This window comes from Geotrypetes seraphini, chromosome 5 (genome assembly GCF_902459505.1).
Source record: "Geotrypetes seraphini chromosome 5, aGeoSer1.1, whole genome shotgun sequence".
In the NCBI taxonomy this organism is placed as follows: Eukaryota; Metazoa; Chordata; class Amphibia; order Gymnophiona; family Dermophiidae; genus Geotrypetes; species Geotrypetes seraphini.
Window position 1 is genome coordinate 265,549,985 of NC_047088.1, and position 15,816 is coordinate 265,565,800.

Below are 15,816 nucleotides of genomic sequence, written 5' to 3' on the forward strand. Positions count from 1 at the left end.
AAAAATAGACTGATTGAGGAACAAATCCTCTGAAGAAAGCAAAACAGCTTTACAAAGTTGGGAGTTTTAAAACAATCCTTGTCATTTTATTCTGTCAGTCCCCCTCCCCAAGGAACACTGTCATGGACGTACAGAATCCCCCACCCAAACTCCGAGTTCTTTTAAGAAATTCCCAGAAAGATCTGGAATCAGTTAATCGGTCATAGTGATACCACTGCCTGTGCGGCTGGTGATTTACCTTGTGCTCTCAAACAAAAAAGATATCGCAAATAAAGAAATGGCACAAAAATGAGCAAGAAAAAGGGAAAAGGGCAGTTAGAGCATTCTAGAACCGTAATAAGACCAGAGAACCTGTGAATGACAGTCTTTATTCTTTCCTTTTAGCACATTAGGTATTCATTTGGTACAAACTGTCAGGTCAAAATGTTTCCTGAATCTGTTAAAAAACATCATTTTATTCTTCTTCATTTGTACCTAAAATTATGTGTCTGATATACAGAGAAATATCAGATCTGTTCAGGTCAACAAACCCCTTTGCAAGGACTAGACCATAAATAAAATAGTCACAGGCTAGGTCTATAGTTCTGGGAAAGGGAAATCCAACTCCCTCTGAGGACACCATTCTAGTAGTATCCTGCCACCCCCCTCCCCATAAAACTTTTATGTTTACACAGCCAAAAAGAGCTGGGGGTGGCTGCAATCCCAGGCATTCCACTACTGGTGCATTGGTTCATCCCATTTGAGATCCTTCTCTGACATCTTGGAGGAGGAAATGCAGCACAGAAGGCGAGCTGTTATGTTTGCCTATGCTACTCATTGCCATGCCTAGTCACAGAAGGCAGGATAAGCTTGGTTTGAAAATTAGTGCAAAAGGAACTTTCAGGAGAGTGGATGCCATTTTCAAACCTGATGTTTTCTTCTATGACAAAGTAAAAGACTGAACAGAAACACCTAATGCCTGAGAACCAGACCAAAGCTATCTCTTCGGCTTTAAACATAGGTCCCAGGGAGTTAATGAGAATGAACCTCGTTATACCTTTAGCTGTTAAGGCATTCATTTGATGGCAGGTACTGATCCCAATAACCCAGTGATCAATGTCTGGCTTATTTCAGATCTAGATCTCTCTCCCTATAGCCCTGCCCATAGTCCTCTCTGTCCACAACACTGGGGCCATGGGCTTTGCAACTAAATAACCCTATGATGCAGTCTGAAGGCACAATAGTTCAGCCAGTTTTTAATTTCAAAAAATAAATCACTACTTTATTTCTTTAAAAAATACTTTACAAGGCATCAATTTTCTGGGTTTTGGGGTTTTGTTTTGTTTTTTACTTCCCTTGGCCGAGTTGACACCTCCTCTCCCCTGTCTGAATTGCATATTCCCAATTCTGTGCATAGATGAGGGGGGTCTGAGACCCGTCTGCTTCTCTTCTTTCACTGCTGAGGTAGGCTCTGGTTTCTAGTGCAGAAAGCAGCTGTCTTGCCCTCACACACGCAGGGCAATGTCAGACAGGCTACTGAGGCTCTGTGGTAAGAGGTTCTTCTCCGATACTGTGCCACTTCGAATCATTGGCAGCCCTGACTGGCAGGTTATACGGAAGGACTGGAAAAGATCTTCTCCACTGCTGGGACTTTTCTCCTTCTGAAGGGAGGGTTTACTGCAAAAGGAAAAAGAAAAATGGATTCTCAGCTACTACATCCAGACCTGCAAAAGCATCTTCCTGTCAAAAACAGATTACTTATACAATGGGGAGGGAAATTATCTCAGTTCAATAGGTAACCCCCCCCCCCACACACACATTTTAGCTATGTAAACCAGCTGTATCAAAATTACCCCCTCCCCCATGGCCTTGTTCCATAATCTACCTCTTAAGTTAAACCGAGAGGAAGTTGAGAAGGGAAAGTAAAAATAGATTGTAATTTCTTTTTGTATCTATTTTTTCCAGCATACAAGCAAATGATTATGGGCTGGATTCTATAAATGGTGCAGTCGACTGCCTAAAAAATGGTTGCCAGTCGCATGAAAGGTAGGCACCTACCTAAAACGTGAATCGTGGCTACGGAGGCGCTTTACAACACCTAACGCCATTCCAGAGTTAGCCACGCCTACAGTGGCATTAGGTGTCCTAAAGTGCCTCCGCAGACACGATTCACGTTTAAGGTAGGTGCCTACATTTCTTTTTCCCACTAGAGTTAGGTGCTGGTAGGCCACCTTAAGGCACCGCCTACAAAATATGGGCCTATGTGTATATCGTACCTGTGGCATCTGATGCAAAGCTTGGAGGTCTAAAGTATGTCCATAATTATAGCAAGGGCTGCTAATTTCTAGGGACAGTTTCCACATTTTGCACAGTCACACATTCTTCTGCATGACTTTGTTTCAGACAATGAAGCCAAACAGAACATAACATAATTTTATTCTTCTATACCGCCATAATCAAACAATTTCTAGGCGGTTTACACAGAAGAAATACAATTAATTGAAATACAGCAATTTTCCTAAAAAATTCAATATAAAATTTTAGCCAATGATGTAAATGACAGAGAATGAGAAGGGGATCTATTTCCTTCCCCGTCCCATCCCCGCAAACTCTGTCCTCATCTGCACAAGCCTCGAACACTTATGAGGAAGAAGTGCAAAGGTGGCATTGTAAGACTCAAAGGTGATGGGGGAAAATATGTAGAAGCTGATAAAGATAAGACTGAATTGCTTAAGAAATATTTTTGTTCTGTGTTCACAACTGAAGTGCCAGGAGCAGGACCTCAGAAGATAAACATGAATAGGGATGGAGGAGTGGTAGACCCTGATCAATTTTCAGAGGATTGTGTTCATGAGGAGCTAGCTAAACTAAAGGTGGACAAAGTAATGGGGCCGGATGGTAGACATCCGAGGGTACTGAAGGAACTTAGGGAAGTTCTGCTGGCTCCACTGACTGACCTTTTCAATGCTTCTCTAGACTTGGGAGTGTTACTGGAGGACTGGATGTGCTCTCTCTCCACAAAGGTGGAAGGAAGGAAGAAGTAGAGGGACTATGGGCCAGTTAGTCCGACCTCTGTGCTAAGTAAATTAATGGAAACACTTGTAAAACAGAGAATAGTGACGTTTCTGAAATCCAATGGATTACTGGACCTGAGGCAACATAGATTCACTAGAGGCAGGTCTTGTCAGACAAATCTGATTAATTTACGACTACTATTTATCATTTCTATAGCGTTACTAGACATACACAATGATGTACATCAAAACATAGAAGAGACTGTCCCTGCTCCAAAGAGCTTACAATCTAGTCAAGACAGACAAACTGGACAAGAAGGTGCATCAATACACAGTGCTCAGGTGGGGGAATTACAGAGGGAATGAGAAGACAGATATCAGTGTTTAGCAGGTGAGTTGGCGTTTGGGACTGAAAAAAGCTTCAAAGAAGTGGGCTTTGAATCTGGATTTGAATACTGCCAAAGATGGAGCTTGACAAACTGAGTCAGACAGTGTGATCAAGGCATACACAGGGCAGGATTAACCAATAGATAATAATCCTATATAATAAAAGGTTACTGGCACATGCGCTGTTAAAACAGCGTGTTCCCTGCTGCTGAGGTGTGTGATCCGTGGCCGTGTTCCATTTTAGAACCCGGCGGCAGGGAACATTCTGGCCACTCCCCTTCTCCCGCCCTCACTCACCAACTGCTGCTGGGAGGAAGCGCAGGCAAGCTCTCTCCCTGCCGGACCCCTGAGACACGAGCGCCTGCAGGAGGAGGCCCCAGCCGCCACCGCCCGCCAACACCTTCCCAGTCTCCTGAGCTGCGTCCTCGTCCCCCCCCCCCCGATTGCCGACCTCGGTGGCCACTGATAAGTGCTGTATCCCTCCTGCCGAATTCGAACACAGAGAGACACAGCACAGCCAGCGACTCCCCCCTCCTGCCCTCACTCACCGCCAAAACCAGCTACTGTACTTTAAAGCCTCCTCCTTCTCCCCGGCTCACCCGCATTTAAAATTCAATGAAAAGCGCTGCACCGCGCTACTGCTGGTCTCTCCGTCTTCTGTCCACTGCGGCCCATCCTCTCTGACTACTTCCTGTTTCCGCTAGGGTTGGCCGCAGTGGATAGAAGACGCTGAAGCCAGCGGTAGCGCGGTGCAGCACTTTTATCTGAATTTAAACGCGGCGGCTGGGAAGGGAGCACGGGAAATGCTGCTGCTGCACAGGGAAAGCCGGGAAATGCTGCTGCTGCACAGGGAAGGCTGGGAAATACTGCTGCTGCACAGGGAAGTGTGTGTGGGGGGTGGGGGGGAATGCTGCTTCTGTACAGGGAAGACTGAACAATGCTACTGCAGCATAGGGAAGTGTGTGTGTGGGGGTGGGAGGTGGGAATGCTGCTTCTGCACAGGGAAGTGTGTGTGTGGGGGGGAAATGCTGCTGCTGCACAGGGAAGTGTGTGTGTGTGTGGGGGGGGAATGCTGCTGCTGCACAGGGCAGTGTGTGTGTGTGGGGGAAATGCTGCTTCTGCACAGGGAAGGCCGGGAAATGCTGCTGCTGCACTGGGAAGTATGTATATGGGGGTGGAAATGCTGCTTCTGCACAGGGAAGGCCGGGAAATGCTGCTGCTGCACTGGGAAGTGTGTGTATGGGGGTGGAAATGCTGCTGCTGCACAAGGAAGGGTGGGAAATGCTGCTGCTGCACAGGGCAGTGTGTGTGTGTGTGGGGAAATGCTGCTTCTGCACAGGGAAGGCCGGGAAATGCTGCTGCTGCACAGGGAAGGGCGGGAAATGCTGCTGCTGCACAGGGAAGGGTAGGAGGGAAATGCTGCTGCTGCTGCACAGGGAAGGGTGGGAGGGAAATGCTGCTGCTGCTGCTGCACAGGGAAGTGGAGGGGACGGAGAGGGAAAGGGTGCCTGGGAGCAATCTTGGTTTGCTTTGGGTGAGGGGAGACAGAAGGGGGCCATGGAGAGACAGAAAGACAGGTAGGCAAGCAGTGCATTAGAACGAAAGACAGACACACAGAAAGACAGTGGGCAGAAAGAGAGACAGAAAGAATGAAAGACAGACAGACAGGGTGCCAGAGAGAGAACCAGAAAGAAGGACAGACAGCGGGAGGGAGAGAGACAGGGGCAGGGAGAGACACAGAAAGAAAGACAGACAGACATATATTCTAGCACCCGTTAATGTAACGGGCTTAAACACTAGTAATAATAATAATAACTTTATTCTTTTATACCACCATAACCAAAAGTTCTAGGCGGTTTACACGAAAAAAAAGCTGGACAATCAGCGAAATACAATAATACAGTAAAAAATACAAATATTTGTAAAATAGAATTTCAATAATAAAACTCATCAAGTAATAAACTTATCGAACAAAGTGGTCTTAATTCATTTCTGAAAACTGCAATAGGATAACATAGCTTGCTGAATACATTTACCTAACCAAGATTGTTGCCTACAAGTTTGAAATGCTAGGGTTCTATCTAAGAAGGTCTTATATCTACACCCATTAATTTTTGGATAAGCAAATAAGTAGAAGTTTCTAGTTTCTCTTGATGCAACACAAAATGAGGAAAAAGGTAAGCTGGAGACAATCCCGATATCAGCTTAAAGCAGATACAGGAAAATTTAGGAACCGAAATGGTCAGGGGAGCTCAATGAAGGAGAGCATCAACATTGTTTTTTCCAAACGGCGATGGGCCCCTCCAGCATCGATCGGCAACGCGGCCCTCCCCATCGACGGAAAGTAAGACAAGCAAGCAACGCGGGTAAGAAAGGTAACGGGAACTGTAATTATGCAAGCGGTGCTGCTTGCCCAAAGCTTCCCTCTGATGCAGCTTCCTGTTTCCGCCTGGGCGCATGGTGGGGTGGGGCAGAGCAGGGGGCCCAGTGTACTTTTATGCCTGGGGGCCCAGTGTACTTGTGGGCCTAGGGGCCCTCAACAAATTAATCCTGCCCTGGGAATACAGTGCAGCGAAGTAAAAGGGATGGATTCTGGAGTTGGCCATAGAAGAGAAGGGGTACACTTATCCAATGTGCGGAGTGCCCAGGAGGGAGTGTGGGGAGATTTGAGAGAGGAGAGATACTGAGAAGCTGCAGAGCAAATTCATTTGAAGGTCATTAAGATGAGTTTGAGTTGTATGTGAAAATGAAGCTAATGAAGTGACTTGAGGAGAAGATATTATTACTTATTTATTTTTAGTATTTATATACCATTTATAACCTAAGTGGTGTACATTCAGGTACTCAAAAAATCAAGAACCCAAACAAGAAAAAGAATAGGTACGTATCAAGAATCAAAAGGAATTCTTTTTCATACCACAGAGAGGGAATTGATAGTGTGTAAAGTCATGTGAACAACTGCATATCAGCATATCAATTACAGTGGAACCTTGGTTTACGAGCATAATTCGTTCCAGAAGCATGCTCGTAAACCAAATTGCTCGTATATCAAAGCAAGTTTCCCCATAGGAAGTAAGGGAAACTGCTTTGATTGGTTCCACCTCCCCCCCCCCCCGAGGCTACTGGCGCTGCTCCATTCTCCCCCCCCTTGAGGAATCCGACGCTGTTCCAAACCCCTCCCTGCGATCTGGCTTCCCCCCCTGCGAACCGGCATCCTCCCCCCACTCACGTTGCCCCCCCTCCACCGCAATCCTACTTCCTCCCCCCCCCTCGAGCACGTCAATGACACTTCCTTTACCCGACTTGGCACCAGTGCCCGAAGATCCTCCCTCTTCTGGCGTGGCCAAAGCCTTCTGGTCTCACTCTCTCCGAGATTGAGAGCGAGACCAGAAGGCTTTGAGCATATGCAAATGCTCAAAGCCAGTCCAGCCCAGCCCAGAAGAGGGAGGATCTCCCACGCATCACCCAGCCCATGCCGCACCAGAAGAGGGAGGCGGGCACTGGCACTGGTGCCAAGACGGGGTAAAGTTAGTGTCATTGACATGCTCGGGGGGGGAGGGAGTAGGATCGCGGTGGAGGGGGGGCAATGCAAGCGGGGGGGGGGATGCCGGATCGCTGGGGGAGATGCCGGATCACGGGGGGGGGGGGGGCGCTCGTACAGCGAGGCAAACTCGGTTTACGAGGCACCAAGTTTGCAAATGTTTTGCTCGTCTTGTAAAACACTCGCAAACCGGTGCACTCGTAAACCGAGGTACCACTGTATATGGTCCTCAGTAATATACAGCTCAACAGGATTTTGTTAGTGAGTTGTAAGCTTGAAAACCCAAAGGGGTAAGTTAAGCATGATACATCCCTGGACCTAATGGTTTTTTTATGAGATGCTGTAAATGAAGTCAACACAAAGTGCTCCCAATCAAGTGTAGACTTTATTCTGGGGTATAACGCAAACAATTAATCAAAAGAAGATCCTATCCCCAAGTGCAATGAAAGCCCGCAAAGGTGCGGGTCTAAACGTCAATGTACATGACAAAAATTTCACAATGTGTCAAATTTTCAAAACTATAATCGAGTACTTGTCGCCAATAGCTAGTGTCCATAGTAATGGTAGTAGTTTTACTTCTGAAGTCCGTGTTGAATGTTCAGCTCTACAGGTACTCAAGCATGTTGGCTTAGCGACGATGACAGAATATGAGGAATACAGCAGAGTTCTGAACAGATTGAAGGGGAGAGATATGGTTTAGTGGAAGGCTGAGAAGCAGGTTGCAAAAGAGAGGCGAGAGGTGATAAGGATATGGATAAGGGTCTTAGCATGCGCACAGAAAGGAAGGGTCTGATTTTAATGATATTGTAGAGAAAGAAAAGACAGATTTTGGCACTCTGTTGGATATGTGAAGAGAAAGAGAGAGACAAATCAAAGATTACCCCGAGGTTGTGAGCTGAGGGTGGTGTTCACGGGAAAAGAGGAGAGATGGGTTTAGGTGGAAAAATAAGGAGCTCAGTCTTGGCCATGTTTAATTTTAGATTGAAGCAAGATATCCAGGTAGCAATGTCAGAAACTTGGTGTAGAGAGAGAGAGAGAAATCTGAGAGGTGATATTGAAAGCCATGGGGAAAGATTAGAACACCAAGGGAAGAAGTGTGCATTGAAAAAAAATGAGATACACCAACCAACTTTCTTTGACTGGATGACCAGAAAATTGGACAGAGGCAGTGGCGTATTTGACAGTGTTCCACTCAGGCTCTAATAAACAAACTGAGTGCCCTCGGTATGGGCCCCAAAGTGACAGACTGGATCAAGAACTGGTTGAGTGGAAGGTGACAGGATAGTTGTCAGTGGAGACCACTCTGAGAAAAGAGATGTTACCTGTAGTGTGCCTCAAGGTTCAGTTCTTGGGCCTGTTCTTTTTAACATTTTTATAAGCAATATTGCTTAAAGGCTATCATGAAAGATTTGCCTCTTTGTGGATGAGACCAAAATCTGCAATAGAATAGACACCCTGTTGTTCCACGCACAGGCCCCAAAAGACAGGCAGAGTTTCAAGTTTATCAAGTTTATTAGTGTTTTTGATTAATCGCTTAATCACAATTCAAAGCGATGGACATAAATAATAAACAATAAAATTACAGTATTAAGGAGTAATATAATACTTAACATAATCTTAAGATCAAACAGGACTATTAACAAACTTAACAGACAAGAAAAAAGGGGAAAAAGGGAATTGAACTACAAAATATTAAAAATAGAATAGTCAGGGAAAAAACACAAGGTAGGGGATGTAAAATTCCATAATCATAATCAACTCAATAAATAAATCCAAGAGGGATAACTATTAATCAAAAGCGTCTTTAAAAAGAAAAGTTTTTAAATTAGTCTTAAATTTATGAGCTTCGGAATCTCAATGCGTGGATGAGGCGATGGCGTCTGGAATAAACAGATGCAATAATCCAAGATTGTAACCCCAAGGACTTCATCTCACAAAGGTGCAGTCTAAGTACAGCTACACTGGATGAGCTAGCCCCAATACAAACAAAAATCAGAATCAGCAGACGATCAGACAAGTGGTTCCACAACAAACTACTCCTACTCAAAAGACAATGCAGACGACTAGAAAGAAAATGGAGAAAAAGTAATCAAGAGTCCACAAAAATAGCATGGAGTAAACTAAACCAATAATACAAACTAAAACTGAAAGAAAAAAGAAAGACACACTACTCTAACCAAATAGGCAGAGATTCCCAAGACACTAAAAAACTATTCCAATTACTAAAAGAACTCACAGACACCAAACCCTACTGGCCAATAATGACACCCCTCCACCCTCAGCCACCCTTTTAGCTGAATTCTTCAAAAACAAAATCACAACTGCCAGGACTACTTTCACTAGAATCCCTACTCACCTAGAAGAGATCACATTGCCCCCCACAGAAAAAGAATCAGTTGCAGCAGACAGAATCTATAAAAAAAACCCGCCATGCAGCCTGTGACCTCAACCACTGCCCCCATACCTGCTAAAAACCTCCAGTACTTTATTCCGCGCCCTCCTCTTCAATGGATACAAACCTTGCTCACAGACGGCCTTTTCCCGCAAGACCTCAGCAAAATCATCGTCACCCTGATCCTAAAAGACCGCAAAGGAGCAACAAATCAACCATCCAACTACAGACCCATAGCCTCAACACCACTTTATGACAAGCTAATGGAAGGCCTCATAGCTAAACTCCTCATCAACTACCTCAACTTACTCCACACTAAACAGTCTGGTTTCAGAACCAATTACAGCACAGAGACACTACTGGGATCCCTCCTGGACACAGCTAGACAACACCTCAGCACAGACAGGAAAATGCTGATTATTCAACTAGATCTCACCGCAGTTTTTGACCTGGTAGACCATGACATCCTACTACAAATACTAGATTCAATAGGAATCACAGGTAAGGTACACACATGGTTTCAAGGATTCCTACAATCCAGGACTTACAGAGTAAAGTCAAACAAAGAAAAATCAGAACCATGGTCCAACCCCTGCGGCGTAAACCAAGGATCACCTTTATCTCCCACACTCTTCAACCTATACATTGCATCCCTCGGCACCTGTCTAGACAAATTAGGCTTAACTTCTTATAGCTATGCAGAAAACATCACCATTCTCCTTCCTTTTGATCAACCAGTGCCCTTCATGACAGACACACTACACAGAACACTAGAAACAGTAGCAACATGGATGAAAGAGCACAAACTGAAACTGAATACTGACAAAACAAAATTCATCCTCCTCGAAAATAACAAAACCCCAACCATAACAAACCTAGTAATAAACTCAATCACATACCCCATTCAACCCACTCTAAAACGTCTGGGAATGCTGATAGACAGAGGCTGTACCATGCAAATCAACAAAACAATACAGAAAGCAACAAAGCAATACAGAAATCATTCGCAGTCATGAGAAACCTAAGACAAGTTCGAAAATTCTTCAACAGAAAACAATTCCAGCTCGTAGTCCAGTACCTAGTCCTGGGTCTTCTAGACTACTGCAACTATCTCCCCTGTCCCGCAACCATAATAAAACAACTACAAACAGTACAAAACACAGCTCCGAGACTTATCTACTAACTGAGGAAACACGACCACATCACAGCGGCTTACCTCGATTCTCACTGGCTCCCAAAACAAGCAAGAATACTATTCAAATTCTACTGTCTACTATTTAAAACCATAAACGGAGGCTGCCCAGCCTACTTGAACAACCGACTAATCCAAACAACCACAACCAGACATAGGAGAACCTACACTCCATTCACGCACCCTCCAATCAGAAACGTCAAACGAAAAACTAGACTACCAACTCTCCAATTTACTGATCATGACCCCAGACTACAAAACCTTCAGAAAAGAAATAAAAACCCTACTATTCAAGAAGTCCCTAAAGACAAACTAACAAAGCAAAAATCATCTCAATCCCCAATAGCAACCCGATCCACTCCATAACACCACGAGAAATGTCTAGATAACTCCTTATGTAATCCGCCTTGAACTGCAAGGTAATAGCGGAATAGAAATCACTAATGTAATGCAATGTAATAATGAGGAAGGGGGAGCCTATTGCACAAAGATGGGCTCTACTTAACCCAGGGTGGAACCAGGCTGCTGATATCAACATTTAAAAAGGAGATAGATTAGCTTTTAAACTAGAAAACTGAGGGAAGGCCTACAGTTGCTCAAAAGAGCATGGTTCAGGACAAGGTATCTTTAAAAGACAGAGCATCCCGATAGTAAGATTGCAATACAGGCCACAGTAGACCAGGTTTCCTTAAATAAAGAGCAGGCTGAATTTGAAGGTTGCAAAAATATCTATGCCAACTGCTGAGCAAATTGTAAATAGATATGACAAACACTGTTGAAATATCTGTATGCAAGTGTCAGAAGCCTAAGAAGCAAAATGGGAGTTAGAATATATTGCACTAAATGAAAAGATAGATATAATAGGCATCTCTGAAGCCTGGTAGAAGGAAGATAACCAATGGGACACTGTCATACTGGGGTACAAGTTATCGTAGTGATAGGATGGATCAAATCGGTGTAGTGTTAAGGAGGACCTTGAATCAAATGGACTGAAAAGTCTACAGGAGCAGAAACAAACCTTGGAATCCCTATGGGTAGAAATTCCATGTGCAAGGGGGAAAAAGATACTGATAGGAATTTACTACTGTCTGCGGAAAGATGCTGAAATGTTATCAGAAATTAGGGAGGCTAAAACTGGGTGATTTCAACTACCAGCAAATTATTCACTCATATATATTAACAAAGATTGACCAACCCCCATCTGTAATTCAAGACTTATCAAAACGTTTACAGTGCAGACATAAAATCTAATGGGAGAAAAGACCTCAGATGTGTTTCACAGGTTTAAAAAACTGCTACCTTGTATCAATCTCAATAATTTACCAAAGTTCTCAAATTTTGTCCATAGAACAGATAGGTGTCAGCATTCAAACTTACTTCACATATGAGTAATTAAATTAGTACTTAGCTTGCTGTCCTGGATCTCTCAGGTCGCCGTCTTGAATTCAGTAACTGTTGTAACCTGCTTCGCTGGTTTGTATATTCAATAACACATCCCTCCAACCGTCACTTTCAATGATGAACAGATCCAACAGGGTTTCCCTGTTTTGCCTTCCTCCGGCTGCATCAGGAATCTTCCACTGTGATTAACAAAACAATGGCTTCACGGCTCTTAGAATACTTCTCTGAGTGACGGCAGACGCCACTGACCCTCCCAGAGAAATACTTTCTGTGTTGAGAAGCCCCTCCCTTCCTCTTCGGTGTCCAATCAGTCTTCGTTCTTCACACCAATCACGTGTCTTCATTCATTCAGAAAAATGGTGCCCAATGTGGGCATTCAATCCTTTGGGTTTTACAGAATCCATTTCAAAAATCCAGCTGCTCTTTTTGTAGCAATTTCCTCTGCCAGTCACAACACCAACACAAGACAACACAACATTGATGGTACAGTTGAAGGAGTGTTTTAGTAAAAATAAGAAGTTGTTAAAGAATCAGGGGGTTGTGTGGATTTGAATGAACTACCTTGGGAAGATGGAAGAAGTGCCTTTAACTACTGAGCCACATAAGCTTCCTTAAAACATAGTAAGGAAACCAACAGGCTCTACACCCATGTTAGATTCTGCCACTTGTCTTTGCATGTTTGTATCCAGAGCACAGGGAAAAGACCACCTTACAGGCTCTACACCTATGGTGGATTCCTGTCACAATAACCCGATGAAAATCATCGATGTCAATGCAGGTTATTTTGGACCCATGCTGACGTTCCAAGATAAGCAGTTATACCATCTGTATTTTTGCAGACATACAATGATGTTTCAATGATGCTCTGAAGACGAACATCGACGATGACTTGAACAGAGGCTGAAATGGAACTGATGTCTTTGTTACCCTTCCAATGAAATACTCCCTTAAACAGCAACTAATGCTCTGTCAAAAGTAAGGTCATAGTCAATGAAAAAGATGTGAAGCAATGCACATAAAGTCATCGACCCTGGAACCAATATCCTGCGCAGGTTGTCGAGGGGTAGATGACCTGTGACCAATCAGACATGTTCCCAGTTAAAAGCCCTGGGAGAACTAAGGCTAGGAAAGTTGTTTCCAAGCCCCGTAAAGCACAGCAGCCTAGGTTCCCTGATTACACTAAGGAGAATCTGGCTGAAAATGAGTTTCTTTCTGATAGCTCAGAAGTGGAGGAAATGGAGACTCAGGCCAGCTCTGAAAGGTTTGTCTCCAAACCTGTTAACATTAGGTTTAGGCAAAATGCCCCTGTGAGAAAGCTTTGCAATTACTCAAATATCCACAGGGGGAGCCCAAGGGAGCCTCAGGGCAGTGCAGGCCCACAGAGAGCAGGGCGGGGCCCACACACTGAAAAGCCATCAGCATTTTCTCCAGAGTTAGACAGGACAAGGAAGGGAAATGGTTCTCCCTCTACTGCTCAGCAGCCAGCCAGACCAGAGCAACTTAATAATTTGGAACTTATAGAGGTGGATGAGATAGCTCCATGCTAGGAAGCTGAGGCCCTACCTCAAGAGGAGGAAATGGAGATTTTTGAACAGGTATTTCCAGAACCTGAAGCCATGAAAATAGATGTTGCCTGTAAGGCTAAGGTGACCATATGTCCCATTTTGAATGGGACCTTCCTGTTTTTAGATCCCCTGTCCCATTGTCCCCACACACAGCTTCGAGACGCCAAAATGTCCCGTTTTTAGGGACAGCGTCCCGAAGCTGTGCGCAGGGACATCGGGACAGGCGATCGCTTCCTCTCCATCCCTGCCACACAAAAAGAAAAAGCCTCCCTCCAGCGCCTGATTCAATCCCCCCGGTCCACCGCTGCTGCTGCTTTCCTTACCACCCTCCAGTGCCGATTCAACAACACCCACCCACCCCTCTCCTAATTGCCACCCAGAAGCCTTCTTCCCGATGTCAATTCTGATGTTGGAGAGGACGTTCCGGGCCAGTCAGGCGACTGGCTGGCCTGGAACGTCCTCTCCGATGTCAGAATTGATGTCGGGAAGAAAGCTTCTGGGCGGCAATTAGCAGCGGCGGCATGGGGTTTGAATCAGCACTGGAGGGAGGTAAGGAGAGAGGCTGGCAATCAGCAGCAGCAGCGGCGAATGGGGGTGTGTGAATCGAGTGCTGGAGGAAAGGAGGGAGGCTTTTTTTTTTGCGCGGCAGGGAAGGAAGGAGGTAGGTAGGTAGGTAGGTAGGTAGGTAGGCAGGCAGGCTGGCTAGCTTCGTGGGAAGGGGTGGGACAAAGGCTGGAAGGCAGTGAGGGGGACATAGGAAGGAGGCACTAAGGACATGGGAAGGGGCACTAAGGACATAGGAAGGAGGCACTGAGGACATAGGAAGGGGCACTAAGGACATAGGAAGGAGGCACTGAGGGCACCAAGGACACAGGAAGGGGCACTAAGGACATTGGAAGGAGGTACTGGGGACACTAAGGACATAAGAAGGAGGTACTGAGGGCACTAAGGACACCGGAAGGGGCACTAAGGACATGGGAAGGAGGCACTGGGGGCACTAAGGACACAGGAAGGGGCACTAAAGACATAGAAAGGGACACTAAGGACACAGGAAGGAGGCACTGAGGGCACTAAGCCTTTTGTTTGGACAATTAATAGGGCTTGTGCTACAGCCTGTGGCTTAATTTGAAAGAGGTTTTTTTTTTTCTCCTCCTTTTTGCTACATGAGCTCACAGCTCTGCTGAGGCCCAATTCAAGGCCCCAGGCAGGGGCAGGGCTCTTTCAGGGGTTTCATGAAGGACTGTTGCTGGTGCTCTCATAGTTTGTTTTGCATGGGAAATTTTTCTGCTTTATGGAACTATATTTGTTTGTTTGAATGTAATAATTCGCAGGAACTGAGAACTGTATTTTGGGAGAAGTTTGTCAAGATCCTGAAGCTTGAATCGCTCCCCGTCAAAGTTGTCCCTACTCTAAAATTGTTAGGAGTTACTTTCGACAGTAAATTTTCTTATCATTTGCACATTAGCATGATCGTTCAGAAATGCTTCTTTCGACTCAGGATGATACGTTCCTTTGCAAAGTTACTAGAACCAGCCTCTTTGAACACACTGATCCACTCTCTAGTAATTTTTTGCATAGACTACTGTAATGCCCTGTACAAAGGCATTACAAAAAAAGGAAATTAGATGGCTTCAGATTATACAAAACACATCTATTAAGATCATTTATGGCGCAAAGAAATACGTTCATGTTTCACCTCTTCTAATCAGTGCACATTGGTTACCAGTCGAACATAGAATAAGTTACAAAATCTTACTTTTAACATTTACAAAATTAAACAATCAACCAGAGTTCATTAATAGACTTTTAATTCCTTATAATACTTTAAAATCTCTTCGTTCAATGACTCAAAATCTTCTCGTTTTCAAATTTCAAGTTTTCAAGTTTATTCATTTGTTTGATTAAACAAAATCAGGGGAGGGAAGTTCCATAGCGACTCCAGAAAGTACTTCTTCACCGAAAGAGTGGTGGATCATTGGAACAAACTCCCACTGCAGGTGATTGAGGCCAGCAGCGTGTCAGATTTTAAGAGAAAATAGGATACTCACGTAGGATCTCTAAGGGAGTGAATTCAGGGGGGTGGGTATTTGGAATGGGCAGACTTGGTGGGCTATAGCCCTTTTCTGCCATCATTTTCTATGTTTCTATGTTTAACCAAAGGTACAAAGCGTTGTACAAATAATAAAAGTAACATAATATACATAATTCTTTACAAGACATACAAGGGTAACTACTTTTTTAAAGTCACAGTAAACAATAGGGAAGAGGGGGAGAAATACAATTTTGAAGAAAAAGAACATAAAAGGGAAGTACACAAAGGGATAAGAAGAAAGAGTTTGGTGGCA

The 15,816-nt window shown here is 44.5% G+C and overlaps 1 protein-coding gene across 1 annotated transcript in view; it reads right to left on the reverse strand.

The window, feature by feature from the left end:
• Positions 1–332: 332 nt before the first annotated feature.
• Positions 333–15,816, reverse strand: part of TTLL4 (tubulin tyrosine ligase like 4) — a 316,761-nt gene continuing 301,277 nt past the window's right edge. Inside the window, 1 exon segment of the mRNA XM_033945516.1 lies at positions 333–1,656. Within this exon segment, the coding sequence (XP_033801407.1) occupies positions 1,485–1,656 (172 nt within the window). The 3' untranslated portion in view covers positions 333–1,484.